Here is a 14,592-nt window from a genome sequence, read left to right as displayed (position 1 = left end):
TTCCGAGGCTAGAACCCAAATTTGGAGTCCTCAAATCCAAGGCACTTCGGTACTGGAAATAACCACGGATACATACATGAGCCATGAGCTTACATGTGCTTCCACGGCCTCTCCGCATGTGACGACACAGAAACATCGCATCGGTTTCTCTTGACCCGAGTATATCTTAAGTCATGAAGTCTATCCATCTTCCTGCTCAGAGAAGATTAGTTAGTCATAAATTAGCAGTCTTACCGTAATTGATTTAATTACTCAAACAAGACAAATACGAGCATCAACTCAAAATAACTGACAAATCCCCCAGACCCGACAAACTTGCCCTCTGCCTCCAAACAGTCTATACCCGTTGGGTACATACATACCAAGGCATCGGCGAGGACGATGGCGACCATTATGCACATCGGCATACCTATGTACTTTGACTGGTTTCGGCCCGTGCCGATAACAAAAAAGCAATGGTCTATAAGTAATCTCGGGGACATGCAGTCAGTTTCTGATTGATGTAGATTTCCAGAAAACTCGGAGTAGAAGAGCCTAGATACTTGACAGGAATCCACTGGCCACGCGAGATTCACAACCTGCTAGACTACTTAGAGACACCGAGCGACCACACCTTAACTATGTAGCTTAGTAGACAGCACGAACCATGACAGCATGTCTATCGCTCGCAATGGCCAATGCAGGTCTATTTTAGTAGTAGTACCCAAACCCACATACACCAATGACTTACATATAATGTAGTCTAACAACTCCATCCCCTCTCGCACCTCATCGCAAGTAAAAAAACAAGCAGTAAAGAATATCAAACACAAAGTTGAAACCCACAAGGTCATTACAATACCGTTGTCACTACACCCCATCTACTACTAGTAATCTAGACTTCTTCAAAACACAAACAAATCCCTCAACTATCACCCGACTCACCAATCACAGCTCTTGTCCTCCAGCCTCTTCCAAATCGAAACAATCTAAAAGTCATAAAATCAAATCCTCCAATGGATTTTCATTGCGTGCTTGGAAATGAGCCATTTCTTGCCTTTTCTGTCCCGGGCGGGCCCGATTAGTGGCCCGAGATTTCCCGAGGGGTTTGTATGAAGACCCTTCGTGCGCTTCGTATTGCGTGGGTGAAAGTGTGTGTGGTGTGTGGTGGCTGTGATTGAGGTTGCCGAGGTTAACAGACCAACCATAATATTTGTTATAATGGGGTTGTGGCACAGAATATAATCACCTATTAAAAATAACTTGCTGCGTTGGGTGTCATGGTTTGGGGAGGATAGCTTTGCAGGAACTATAGTGGATGGTCGCTTCTTCTGTTGTATGGGTGAGCTGCAGCATAGTATCTTACGTAGTTGGGACGGTGTTTTGCATGCGTATAACGGTATAACCAGGCTCATAAAATCGTCGGTATTCGTGCTTCTAGTCGACTAATAACTCTATAACATTATGGTCTACCTTGAAATAACCCTCATCCTTTGTCCGCTGTCGCCATGTCCATCCGTCCACTAATAAGCCCGCGTACGCATATCCACCAATCCGAAAGTTGCTATCTATTACTGACCGACTTTTGAGAGTGTGCCTAGGAAGAGCTCGAAGCGTGTAAAGATGAGAAATTTGCGCTGCATCATATCGCATCCTGATTTGGAAAAGAAACCCGCAGCTATGAGCTCCTGCCCGTCCCTTGGGTGGGTATCTACCGTGCAGCAAATCGGCTCTTCTGCCGAATCCGATTCCCGTAGCGGAAAAAAATATACCTGCCCATCAAATCATGTCAGTGGGAATGGTCACCTAGTATATAATAAACGACTATCAACTGCATTTGGAGGTGAATAGCCTAAAGCGTGCCATTGTGACTGCAGCAGTGCAAGAACAACACGTCCACCAGTGAAAATAGGAATGAATGGGATTGAAAAGGATACAAATCATGCACTTACGGAAACGGCGCCATGACAAGTGTCAGAAAAGCAAGTAGCGAGGTTGCCCAGTGATAACCCAGGTTGTTGTACACTAAAGCCAGCAGTTAGCATGTGGCGGTCAAGGTGTGCTGTGTCATTGGGCAAAAGCATCCACAGTTATATATAGACCAGTGTGAATAGTAAAAGTGAGTAGTGTTCAGTGAACGTCACAGTCCACCTCGGTGGCAGTGACACGACGAATACCATATATCACAAAGGGAGAACTTACTTTGTATGCCGAAAAGTGGAAACACTCCACCAAATATGGAGCGAGCAAAGCTGTTTGCTGCTAAAGCGCTTGCTGCATATGTCGGGTAGGCATCAACTAAGAATGTGAAGATTCCCGAGTACACAAGAATCGTCCTAGAAGATGAGGGAGCAATGTAAGTGACAAGAACACTGAGATTACTACTTATTCAAGACACGAAAATACCTACCCTGCTCCGAATAATGCACTTCCAATGAGTGGGGCGATCCAGTGTACCTGAGGGTAAATGGTCCAGGCAAAGATGAACAGCCCGATGGTAACAAGTGGACCTCCAGCGATAGCTGTATACTGACCGTTAGAGCAGGCTAGTCAGGCTGCGGACAGGATGACATATGACATACCTGGCGGAAGCCGCCACTCTGGTTGGAAATCATCAGACCTTCCCACAGCTTCTTGATGTTTCAATTCCAGGCGTGTGTAGTTGCGACGCCAGAAAGGGTCTGAGAATATGGCAAAGAGCATCCCGACAAACAGGCCTAGGAAGCAAAGACCACGCTGCCATAGCTCAAAGCCATATACGCTCTCGAATACCAACTGAAACGCACCGAAGAAAAGATAGAGTATGCCCAGCAGGATGGCGGAGAAGATGCACAGGTTTAGGCACATCGGCTCTAGTGTCAATAGCAACAACGGCCTATAGATCGACCGCAATACGGTCTGCGCAACCGAGCGATTCAGCATCTCTATAGGCGCTATCCATCTATCGTCACCGGTTTCCTTGCGGAGCTGCTGTGCCTTACGTCTCAGAAGCCTAAGAAATAAGTCAGAGGAAGATGATATTTCCGCAGGTCTATGCGGGCCCTTACACTGGATGGTAAGTCTCCGGAACAAAAAAGCCGATGAGGACTAATAAAACCCCGGTCCAGATGAGAAGCACATAGAAGGTCCATCTCCTGTGGAGTACAGGTAGTCAGCCTTATCCAAGTTTGCAATATCAGGAAGCATACCAAGTTGTGAACTGATTGATAAACCCACCAACCCTGCAGAAATCTGTCAGCAATTATCAAACGGTAATTGTTGTCGATGACCTACAATGGGCCAACCTCAGGACCGATGAAGGGGGAACTCGTGTAGAGCATCATCGGTGCGCTTAGTTCATGCCGGGCAAACAGGTCACCCACCGTGCCTCCCGCTACACTAAGAAATGCGCTTCCAGCGATTCCATTGAGAAATCGGCATACAATCATCGTCTGAATGTTTTTGGCCACGGCACATGGTATCAGCCATACGAGGAAGAGTGTGAACGAGCAAATGTAGATCCGTCTTCGGCCATAGAACTGTCAAAGATCAGCTTGTTAGCAATCACCGTGGGCATGGGGCTTGGTTAATGTACGAACCTCCGAAAGAGGCCCTAACAATAGTGGCCCGACAGCTTTGCACACATGTTAGTATATCGCATTCCAAAAGGTCTGATAGTATGGCTCTAACGCACCAAGACCCCAGATAAAGAAGGATAGACCCAAGGTCGCTATCTCCCGAGAACAACCAAATTCTTCCATGATCTGGTCATAGGTGACAGTGTACATCGAAGAAGTGCAAGTCCTACAGCCATCAATCAGCACCAAACCAATTGCAGTGGCTTCAGGATCTAGCCTACACGCATAGGGAGCCTGCTGAGCATATGATCACGATGAGCCAGCGCCTGACCGTGTTGAAATTGCGCGGGTTCATGGGGTCATTGTCATCCCAACTGACAACGAAGCCTTCTGAGGCATCAGAAGCTTCCTCATCTTTGTTGCTCAGGACCCTCTCTGCAACAGCTTCTTCATCGGCATTCTGGATGCTATAGCCGTCGTTCAGGCTCCAGTTGCGTTCGAGGGGGTGTGATGAAGCAGAGTGGTGTCTGCGCAGCCGCTCTTCATAAGAGGAATTTCGGGCAGTGATGGGAGCGAACATGCCATCAACATTGTCTTCCAGCTTCTCTCCTTCTGTATTACCTCGATCAGCTTGCTCTGCACTTGAGAAATGATCACTTGTGAACATACCTGTGCTTTCTTGCGAGCTTTCCGCCCGCTCGGTTGCAGAAGACATCACTGTCAACAGGACCGCGATGTCAGTTAAGTGCCTCTTCTCTTGTTAACAAACTATGGGGAAGTGAGTGGTCACAATCTTTTTGAGATAGTGAGGATCACCAATGCCGACCGGGGAATTTCACCTGAGACCAGCCGATCTGCAGCGGAGATTTAACCCGTTCACCAGTTACAGAGTTTGGCACAAAGCTTGTTAAAGCTTGGCTGTGACAAGAAGAATATAAGAAGGAAAGGAGACCAGACTAGCCCAAAACACCACACTGGAGTGTACTTTCGTGTTGTTGGGAAAGGCAATGAAAAGAAGACCTCCAGCAGTCTTTATATTGTACGATCTCCGCACCCAATTCAACGGCGGGGACCAGTACATATGACACGGGACGGTAATTTGGAGTATGGAGCGTTCCAGAGTCACGGTAGGAGGCTGAGTGGGTTAGAAGGATGACGAGAGAGAGGGAAAGTCGGTCGAGCTAAGGTGGTTAGCTCAAGTGTTGCTGATTGCTTGGGGGGGAAAGTTACTAGTAAGTAAGTAGTAGTAGTCTCGCCTCTCGGCCTCGGAGGAGAGCCGAGTGAGCTCCAACTGAGGGAAGAACACCCCGAGCTGCGAGCTACTACTACCACTTACTACTTACTACTCTCAGTTGCTGGTCCGTTAACCGTCAGTCAACCGGACGTCAGTGTTATAGATATGGAGGAGGGACCACCGCAGGTGAGAGATTCCGCAATGATGACTACTGAGATACAGTACTACTTATCTACTATCTACCTATCTATATTTTCCCCCCAGGTCCGTCTTGTATTTCTCCGCAGCGTTTGCGGAAGCTTTCCCCACGTGGAACCGCCACCCGAAAGTCATCCATGCATTGTACACTACTAACTGTGTAGTACTTACTACTTTATAACTGGATTTGATAGTATCGATCTGATCTAGGTTGAAAAATAAATCTGAGGGATACGCCCCATGCGCATCGCTGGGCTGGTTTATTCGAGTTCTTCTATTACACTACGCTACCTAGGGTCCAATCATCATGTTTCGCCCAACGACCAACAGGGCATCATTCCCAGCCTATCCAGCAGAATCATAATAGCCACCTTTTCAGTCCCGGAAGAAAAGAGTCAAGTCCAACAAAATGAAGAAAAGAAGTAGAAGAGAGTTAAGAAAAAGTTGAAGCTAGACCCCTAAAACTCCAAAGAATTCACACAGGATAATCGCCCCATACAAAAGCCAAGAGATTCCCGGGCCAAGCCTGCCCACACGAAAACAAAATCAAAATCTCAAAGAGAACGCAACTGTACATGAACACGACGCCGGAGTCATAAGGTCCTTTAGGCGGTGGCCTCAACGGGCTGCTGCTCTGCCTCTCCGCTGGCCCCCTCCTCAGCCCACGAGCCCCAGAGGGCTCGCTTGCCACGGATCTTCAGAGGTCCACCCACAGTCTCCGGTCGTTGTTCAACTTGTACGGCGTCCTTGGTGGCCAGCACGAGGACCTCGAAGAACATCTTGGTAGCGTCCGCCTTGGATGCCTTCTTCTCCGGCAGCAGATCCTGGAACTTCACGCTCTTCTTCTGCTCGGCTGCAGATTCACCCAGGCGTTCCCGGAGGATGTGGACGGCGTGCTTCGTACCAATCGACACGGGACCACTGTCGGCAACGACCGTGTCGTCGACATCCTCCAATGGTTGGTTCATTCCTTCGTCATCACTCAGGCGCAGAGCCTGGTCCTCCTCATCACCGGGGAACTCGATTTCGGAGCGTTGAAGCAGGGTAGAGTCAAGACCAACTCCCTCATCGACCGGCACAATGGCCTCTTCTTCGCCAAGCTCCAGGGCCGGCGCAGTGGCCGCATCCACATCCATGTCGGCAATTCCACTGTCGCGCTTCCGCTTCAGCTCACCCGCCTTCCGGATGGTATCGAAAGAAAGCAAGTCACGTAATTCCGGAGCCCAGCCACGTCCCCGGCCCGCACCAAGCACATTTGAAACAAAATCGCCGTTCTTCTGCATATTCATCAGAGTCAGAAGCACGGGGTCCCGAGGCAGCCACGAGGAGGGCTTCATGATTTCCTCGCGCGTCAAGTACTGTTCCCTGACATCCTTAACCTTTTGGTCGGTTTCCTTGTCTAGTGGCATGAGAATGACCTTGCGGCGCTTTGACGGTTGCTGTTGCTGATCATGCTTGGCGGTAACTGCATCATCTTCTTCAACTTCGACATTCTCGTCTAATTGGAAGGCTTGAGACTTTTCAAGGTCGTCCATCTGGTCGTTCTCCAATTCGGTCAGGACACTCTCGCGCTCGATTTCATCATCGTTGAGGGCAGGCTCATCATGATCATCGCCGAGGTCCATGGCGTCATCCGTCTGCAGAAGGTTATGGGGTAGAGCGTCGTCACCCAGATCCATCTTATCCAGGGGAGCATCATCTTCGCCAAGGTCCAGTTGCAAGTTGTCCACATCATTGAATTTGCCCCCATCGCTGAAGAGATCTTCCTCCACGGGGCGGGGAGCCGGGGCATCTCGACCCACTTCCATACTGAAGTCGTGGCCGAGTGGTGTTTCATCTTCGCCCAAATCCAAGTCGACCAGGGTGTGGTCCTCGAGGCGCGCAGGTTCTTGCGAAGCGGAGCGTCGCAAGCCAGTATCCGGGAGCAGCTGACTACCAAAATCCATCGAAGAACCAGGATGCTTACCCTCAGGTTCGAGGTTGAGGGTTTGCGGCAACAGGAGGGAGGAGTCCAAATTCATGAACAGGTCGGATTCGGTCAGCACATCGGGCAAGGTGATACCACCAGGGGCAACGACCGTAGTGGTCAAGTCATTGTTGTTCGTCAAACGGAAGGCCTAGGTAAGGAAGAGTTGTCAGCGACGGAGGGGTCGGAATATGCTAGAGGGGTATAAAGGAGCACCGACCATTTTGATCTTCATCAGTGCCTCATTGCAGTCATCCAGCAGATAGCGCGCTTTGCGGCTGTAGATGCGAACCACGCCCAGAAGCAGTTGACCACTCAATCGCAAAGCCATGGGGGCTTGGCCTTGGTCCACGATCGCACTGACACTACTTTCAATGTCGGATTGTAAGATGTGCGACTTGGAAAGCTTGCGCTCCAGGTTGGCCGACAACCAGACGCGGGCCAGTGGCCCGGTCTTTGACAACAGGGTCTCCGAGTAGAACATAGTGGCGGGGGGAAGAAGGGGAGATAAATCAATCCAAGAACCAAGTGTCGCAAGAATAAGATCCAAGAAGACAAGAGATAGTGCAGTAAGAAGAATACCCCACCCAGAGCGGTGGCTGTTGGTGGTGGTGGTGGTGGTGGAAGTCCCGGGCAACCAAAACGCCTGAGGACGCGCGCCGTATCCAGAAAACAAAAAGGATCAGCGACGGGTGCTCGGCCCCCTACGGGCAGTGAGCGAGGGAGGAGTCCACAGTATGGTTCCCGTTCAGTCCGACGACGGGTAGCTTGGGTGATGAATAAAGGATCGCGCAAGATGCGATCGTGAAGAGACAAACACGCCCTACAACGGATGGTTGGAGGGGAAACAAGAAAGAAGCCAAAAAGGGATTGGCAATAGTGGGATGCGAAAATGGAGAGTTGACAGGGAAGGAGAGAAAAAGAGAGGGGGCTGGGGTTGGGGGGGAGAGATTGTAAGGTTCGAAGTCGCAAAAGGTGGGAGGGAAACAAGAAGTGGGAACTTTGGGAAGGGAAAGAGTAGAAGAGAGGGAAAGGCGCGTCGACCGGCCAGCAACAGTTGATTGACTGCCAGGTTACTCAGGCTGGGAGGAAGGGAGTGGTAAGGTTATGTTGCCCAGCCTCCTCTTCTTCTGCCCGTCTCTGATTGGTGCGTATTGATGTGGCTGGGGTCACGTGTAGCAGTCTAGCTTATGTCATCCGTAGATCACCTGAGTTGTGCTGACTCATCATGGGTATCATGCTTATTCCACTAGTCCCGATATGGACAGCTCGGAACAACACGTCATCCGATAAGGCTAGGCCGCATCGGGCAAGGCATCATCAGCCGCACCGCCCAAGGATGAAGCCGTCAATAGAAAGAAGAAAAAGAAATCCCAAGGAGAAACTCAATGCATGAAGGAGAAGGACTTGATTGAAGATTACCTGCTCCGGGTCATGATCAGGGTTTCTCAATAAGACAAGGTTTCTTTGTGTTCTTATCGACAAAATATACTAAAACTACTTGACCGGGTGGGTTCTGTTCTCTCCTCTCTGTCTACTCTGCCCCGAAGTCTGGCCCAGTCCTCCTCTCCCTTCCCTGGTCGCCGTGTCCACTTAGCGACCTTTCCCCCCCATCTGGGCTAACCAATTGACGATTATTGATGCAGTTACGGCCAACTCGCGTCAAACCACCAGGAGAGACTGTGGCTTCGCCCATTCGCCGGCCTTGTCGATTTTTCCCCCAGAGCGATTACTCTCACATCTCATTTCCTCCTCCCCCTGAAAAAAAAAGAACACCTCGCTCTCTTCGATTTTAATTATTCCTTCCTTACTGTTCCCGACGGGATGCTAGCAATTGGTGTCTGATATACCTGGGCCTATTTTCCGTTTCGACAAAGCATGAGAGATGTCAAGGTCCGCAACGCCCGCGCTCCCTTTCCATAATGCCCAGATCCCCGATTCGAGACCGAGGTCGACAACCCCGGCGGACGTGCGCTCCAGTACTTCCCCTTCTGTAAGTGGCTTGCCTGTCTGTCTTTTGGTCCTCTCCGTCTGTCCCAACTACTTGTCTCTTGCAATCTGTCCCTTCTGCCGTCTACCTTCCGTCGGCGCGGCTAACTGGGGCGCCTTGCGCGGATAGACGTCTACCTCGACATATTCGCTCTTAGATCCTCAAGAGACCGCAGAGCGCTTACAGACCTCCCTCGTCCATGGCCTTAATCCCGCCGAGGCCGAGGTGCGCCTGGCACAAGAGGGCCCCAACGAACTCCCGCACGAAGAACCGGAGCCCATATGGCTCCGCTTTCTCAAGCAGTTTAAGGAGACTTTGATCCTCCTCCTTTTGGCCTCCGCTGCGATCTCCTTTTTCATGGGAAACTACGATGATGCAGTCAGCATTACCCTCGCCGTCACAATTGTGGTCACCGTCGGATTCGTTCAGGAATATCGGTCGGAAAAGTCTCTGGAGGCACTGAGTCGTCTGGTGCCGCACCATGCGCATCTGATTCGCGATGTTCCCTTGAACGGCCCTCCAGTGGCCGGCACCATCCCGCCGGCTCCTGGTGCGGAGATGGAGTTGCAGGAGCTGCGAAGCAAGAGCCCGTCCATCTCCACTGCCGTCAAGGCCTCGACTACCGTGCCCGCCACGGAACTCGTGCCAGGTGACCTGGTCCTCTTCACCGTCGGAGACCGCATTCCGGCAGACATCAGGATCACTGCCGCCACGGATCTCTCCATCGATGAGTCCAACTTGACAGGCGAAAACGAACCGGTTGTCAAGTACCCCGATGCCATCCGCAGCCCGAAGCACCTTCCTTCGCACTCCCCTAAGATTGTGAGCCCACCTCGATCGCCATTCTACGACGCCCCGGCCAGTGGCGCCGTGGGAGCCGACATCCGCTTGAATGAACAACACAACATCGCTTTCATGGGTACGCTGGTTCGGTCGGGATACGGACAGGGAATTGTGATCGGAACCGGTGCGAAGACGGAGTTTGGAAGCATTTCCGCCTCCCTCCAGGAAATTGAAAGCCCGCGGACGCCTCTCCAGCTGTCAATGGACCGTTTGGGCCAGGAGTTGAGTTACATCTCGTTTGGTGTCATCGGACTGATTGTTCTCATTGGCTTGATCCAGGGTCGCAAGCTCCTCGAGATGTTCACCATTGGTGTTTCGCTCGCGGTGGCTGCGATTCCAGAAGGCCTCCCTATTATTGTTACCGTGACGCTGGCTCTGGGAGTGCTGCGCATGGCTAAGCGAGGAGCTATCATGCGCCGGCTGCCGAGTGTCGAAACGCTGGGCTCCGTAAACGTCGTTTGCAGTGACAAGACCGGTACTCTGACTCTGAACCACATGACAGTTACCAAAATGTGGCACTTTGACTGCCCCGAGCCTTTTGAGGTCCATAATGATATTTCCTCCTTGACCCCCGGGCCTGCAGCGCGGACCGTTCTACGAATCGGCAACATTGCCAACAATGCCAGACTATCTCGCGTGCATGCCAACTCTCCGGCTAGCGCCTCTTCTGCCGCGGTCTTGTCCTCCACGGACGACAGGGCTTCTGGAAGTGTCCGTAGCAGATGGGTTGGCCAGCCTACTGACGTGGCTATCTTGGACTTGCTGGATACATTCGGCGAGGACGATGTGCGTGAGCGTATCAGCGCCCGTGTCGCGGAAACTCCGTTCAGTTCTGAGCGCAAATGGATGGGTGTGATCATTGGCAACGGCACCTCCGGTGACAATGTGGCCTATATCAAGGGAGCCCTCGAGCAGGTATTGACCCGGTGCGATACTTACTTGACCAAGGATGGCCGTGAGGTTATCCTGGATGAACCACGGCGCCAGTCGATAAGGCACGCAGCTGAGCACATGGCGGCAGAGGGCTTGCGGGTCTTAGCTTTTGCCAGTGGAGCAGTTAGGGATACTTCGAGAGGAAGAGCGTTTGGCAGTAGATCGGGTACGCCCGTGTCCAAGTCCAGCCAGAGTGATGACGATGACCGGTACAATGGACTAGTCTTTGCAGGCTTGGTGGGCATGAACGACCCTCCGCGCAAGGACGTTCACAAGTCCATCCGGCGTCTCATGGCTGGAGGAGTGCGGGTCATCATGATCACGGGAGATGCGGAGACGACCGCTGTTGCTATCGCGAAGAAACTAGGAATGCCGGTCAGTGACGCTCCCGGATCACGGCCCGTCATGAATGGGCATGAGATCGATCGAATGAGCACACAGGAGCTCGCGCAAGCCATATCCTCGACCTCGGTCTTTGCGCGCACCAGTCCGGACCATAAAATGAAGATTGTGCGTGCTTTGCAATCTCGCGGCGATGTAGTGGCTATGACCGGCGATGGCGTGAACGACGCCCCGGCACTCAAGAAGGCGGACATTGGTATATCGATGGGCAAGCTGGGCACGGATGTTGCCAAGGAGGCAGCGGATATGATCTTGACAGACGACGACTTTTCGACCATCTTGCGTGCCATCGAGCAGGGCAAGGGCATCTTCTACAATATCCAGAATTTCATTACCTTTCAGCTCAGTACCAGTGTTGCGGCACTGAGTCTTGTGTTGCTGAGCACCACCTTGGGCTTCAAGAATCCGTTGAACGCCATGCAAATCCTGTGGATCAGTGAGTTTATCTTCCCTAACATGCTTGAAACACTGCTGATGTCGACTCTTAGATATTCTCATGGATGGTCCCCCGGCACAATCACTGGGCGTGGAACCCGTTGACCCGTCCATCATGAACCGGCCACCCCGACCCCGGAATGCCCGTGTACTCACGAGGCCGCTCGTCCAGCGGGTGCTCACCTCCGCGATGATGATCATGCTCGGCACTCTGGCCATCTACATTCACGAAATGGGCGATGCCGATGACACCGCCAACCCCGGCGTACACTCCCGCGTGGTGACAGCCCACGACACCACGATGACCTTTACATGCTTTGTGCTGTTCGACATGTTCAACGCATTGACCTGCCGCAGTGAGGGCAAGTCGGTGCTCCGTGGCGAAATTTCTCTCTTTGGAAACAAGATGTTCAACTACGCCGTTCTGGGCTCGCTCGCGGGACAGGCGTGTGTGATATACCTTCCCTTCTTGCAGCGCATCTTCCAGACGGAGCCTTTGGGCTTTGGACATTTGTTCCGGCTGGTGTGTATTTCGAGTACCGTATTTTGGGTCGATGAGGCCCGCAAGTATTATATGGCGTTGAAACGACGGGGCACGGTGGGGGTAGGATACAGTGTCAATGTTTAATAGATTAGGTTATAGGTTATATGTATAGATGTTTCCGTTATACTTCGATGTCAGTATTGACAACCTACTTGGGCAATAAATCTAAAGATAAGGTAAACTGGTACCCAGTCAGTATCCGCAGTGTTGAAAAGTTTTGGGGAGTGAAAGAAAAAAAGCAAAACAAAAAAAGAATTGACCTACGCAGGACTCGAACCTGCAATCTCTTGATCCGTAGTCAAGCGCCTTACCATTGGGCCAGCAGGCCAGTTGTTGAAATACTGGCCTGTAATTTAATTTATGAGCCACAACAACACAGCAATACGTGTTCCCTCTACCTGTGTGGTCTGCTGGATACAACCACTGGGAAACAGTAGTCTAACCATGATAAGGGTGCTTTAGGTGAGTAGTAGTAGTAACTCAGTGGTGTCTGTACATAGTACTGCGGACTTGCCGTTACTAATACTACTAGTGGTAAGCTCGCCACTAAGGAAATGCTGTCGAAGATGGTATATATATTTGCCAGTCGGAACCGACAGTGGTTTGACCGGGTCGTATATTAGAGAGTCGCGAGGACCGAGGAAGTGAACCAGGTACTGCTACAATAGCTGCGCATGAAAGGTCTAGATAATTCGATTACCACTACGTACGTAGTATAAAGGGAACCGGGGAGTCAAAGAGCTAAGTATAGCTGGCTGACGTGCTCTGGCTCTCGGATTCCTCATCAGCATACAGCGGTCAGCTGCAGGGAGAGGTACACCAAATTGAGGTATCACATCCAAGACGGACGTATGCTGGTTCAAGAACCAGTATGTATTTCAAAGAACCGGCACTATGTAGGGCCATTGAACGGGCGCATGAAACACCGGGATCCCGAAAGTTCGGGGTCAGAGTAGGGAGAGGACCAACGTCGGGATAAGCTAGGGCTTTAAATGCTCGGCACCTCAAAGCGAAGACACTCCCCAGCAAACATTGCATTTCAGCAGAAGCCGTGAAAGTAATAAGGTAGGAAGGATGGTTATTGATACCATCACGGATCACCATCAAGCGGAACAGCATACCAGCGGCAACAACATCCGTTCCCATCGTCTCGGCATGCTCAACCCCGAACCCAGATCGCAGAATAAATCCGCAAGGGGCGATTGGCCCGGGCCATGGTGCCCATTTCTAATGGATCTCCGGAAGCAGAACATTCTCCGGACTGAAAGAATGAATTGGGACAGACTCATGGCCGTGCATCTGCAGCAGACGTCGAATTAGGGCTGGCAGGACAATAAATGTTAGGTAATGGTGTCTGGCCATTGGTCCCTGCAACGAACAGGCGACAGGCAAACCCATGATTGGCGCGCTCCCGTGACCGTTGACGATTTTAGCTCCGGTGATGGGCTCATCGTCCATACTCCGCCCTTGTGTCTCCTCAGTCGATCACCATCGTAGCTTGCCCCGTGGCATGAACCGGGACCCGATAGTGTGGTTCCCTGGGGGTCTGTGAGGGCACGTGGTCGACATGGATGTATAGTTTATTTTCATGTCATGCAGCACTCAATATTTGACTCGTGGCATACACACGGGCCATTGTGTCATGTTATGGCATGTCTGTGATGTCTTGAAAGGACAAGGTCATGCATGGCCACCCACGCAGGGAGTATAGCACCCCCACAAAGGAGTAGTCCAAATAAGCATCGTTCAGACTAAGACGCAGGAACTAGTAAGGAGTCAAAGATCAGCAACCAATTTAGTTACACGATATGCAGTAACATCTAACCCACCTGGTAGAGAATACTATCATTTTACTCGACAAGAAACCCCAGAGATAAGGGAGCTACTACTAGTAGTGCAGGCGGAGACGGGGTCAGGTTAGTTATATGGAGACATGAGCACATGGGAAGGAATCCTTTTTTCCTTTTTAAAGAAACTAAAGATAGGTACCAGGTACTAGTGTAGTTCCTATCTCCAGTGTTTCTTATCTCATTCTACTCTTCCCCTGAACTAAAGCATTGAGGGAACTGGGGACAGCATCTACTTATGAACTACTGCTAGACCGGATTGGGCAACGTGCTATCAGCACCAGGGGTCCCGGGGAGCACAGGTCCGATGTAGGATCATCTGTCTACTATCTACTATTATCTACCGCAGAATGACTCGGGACTTCTGTCGGCTGCTGATAGGCAAGCCGGGTTGGGTTGCCTAGTGTAGTCCCACCCCACGCGACTGCTAGTCGAGGTACCCATCCATGCTTTTGCGTGCATTTGTCCGCCCGGTCTGGGACTGTCATACAGACGTAAGTGCGATATCATCGTATGGGGGAGAGTAAGCAGAGTGACATATCCTCCGATCTGGATTACTAGCCAGTTAGAAGCAGTCGAGTACACACCATAAGACAATAAGTTATAGCACACACACACATTAAAATGATTGTAGGCACCATCACACCGCATCACAGGCTCACAG

At 51.2% G+C, this 14,592-nt stretch overlaps 3 protein-coding genes and 1 non-coding gene across 4 annotated transcripts; 1 reads left to right on the top strand and 3 right to left on the bottom strand.

Annotated features, from left to right (window-relative positions):
* Positions 1-1,690: 1,690 nt before the first annotated feature.
* AtWU_04920 (MFS transporter) lies at positions 1,691-4,251 on the bottom strand (the record flags this gene model as incomplete). Its single annotated transcript, XM_035500031.1, has 12 exons — positions 1,691-1,751; positions 1,932-2,004; positions 2,182-2,315; positions 2,390-2,501; positions 2,562-2,971; positions 3,027-3,113; positions 3,168-3,200; positions 3,253-3,497; positions 3,558-3,592; positions 3,653-3,762; positions 3,818-4,148; positions 4,206-4,251. 12 exons carry the CDS (start codon positions 4,249-4,251, stop codon positions 1,691-1,693), a joined length of 1,677 nt encoding a protein of 558 aa, XP_035355924.1.
* A 1,322-nt stretch (positions 4,252-5,573) lies between these two features.
* AtWU_04919 (kleisin alpha) lies at positions 5,574-7,418 on the bottom strand (the record flags this gene model as incomplete). The annotated part of the gene is made up of 2 exons (XM_035500030.1): positions 5,574-7,085; positions 7,155-7,418. The coding sequence occupies 2 exons, from the start codon at positions 7,416-7,418 to the stop codon at positions 5,574-5,576; spliced, it is 1,776 nt and encodes a 591-aa protein (XP_035355923.1).
* Positions 7,419-8,819: 1,401 nt separating this feature from the next.
* pmr1 (Ca(2+)/Mn(2+)-transporting P-type ATPase PMR1) lies at positions 8,820-12,165 on the top strand (the record flags this gene model as incomplete). Its single annotated transcript, XM_035500029.1, has 3 exons — positions 8,820-8,927; positions 9,054-11,538; positions 11,591-12,165. The coding sequence occupies 3 exons, from the start codon at positions 8,820-8,822 to the stop codon at positions 12,163-12,165; spliced, it is 3,168 nt and encodes a 1,055-aa protein (XP_035355922.1).
* A 172-nt stretch (positions 12,166-12,337) lies between these two features.
* Positions 12,338-12,409, bottom strand: AtWU_t120. Its single transcript has one exon. It is a non-coding gene; the product is annotated as a tRNA-Arg (tRNA).
* Positions 12,410-14,592: the final 2,183 nt, after the last annotated feature.

Source organism: Aspergillus tubingensis (genome assembly GCF_013340325.1).
Source record: "Aspergillus tubingensis WU-2223L DNA, scaffold_6, whole genome shotgun sequence".
NCBI lineage: Eukaryota > Fungi > Ascomycota > Eurotiomycetes > Eurotiales > Aspergillaceae > Aspergillus > Aspergillus tubingensis.
The sequence above is the reverse complement of the archived record's forward strand: the minus strand, read 5'-3'. Positions and strand labels throughout refer to the sequence as shown.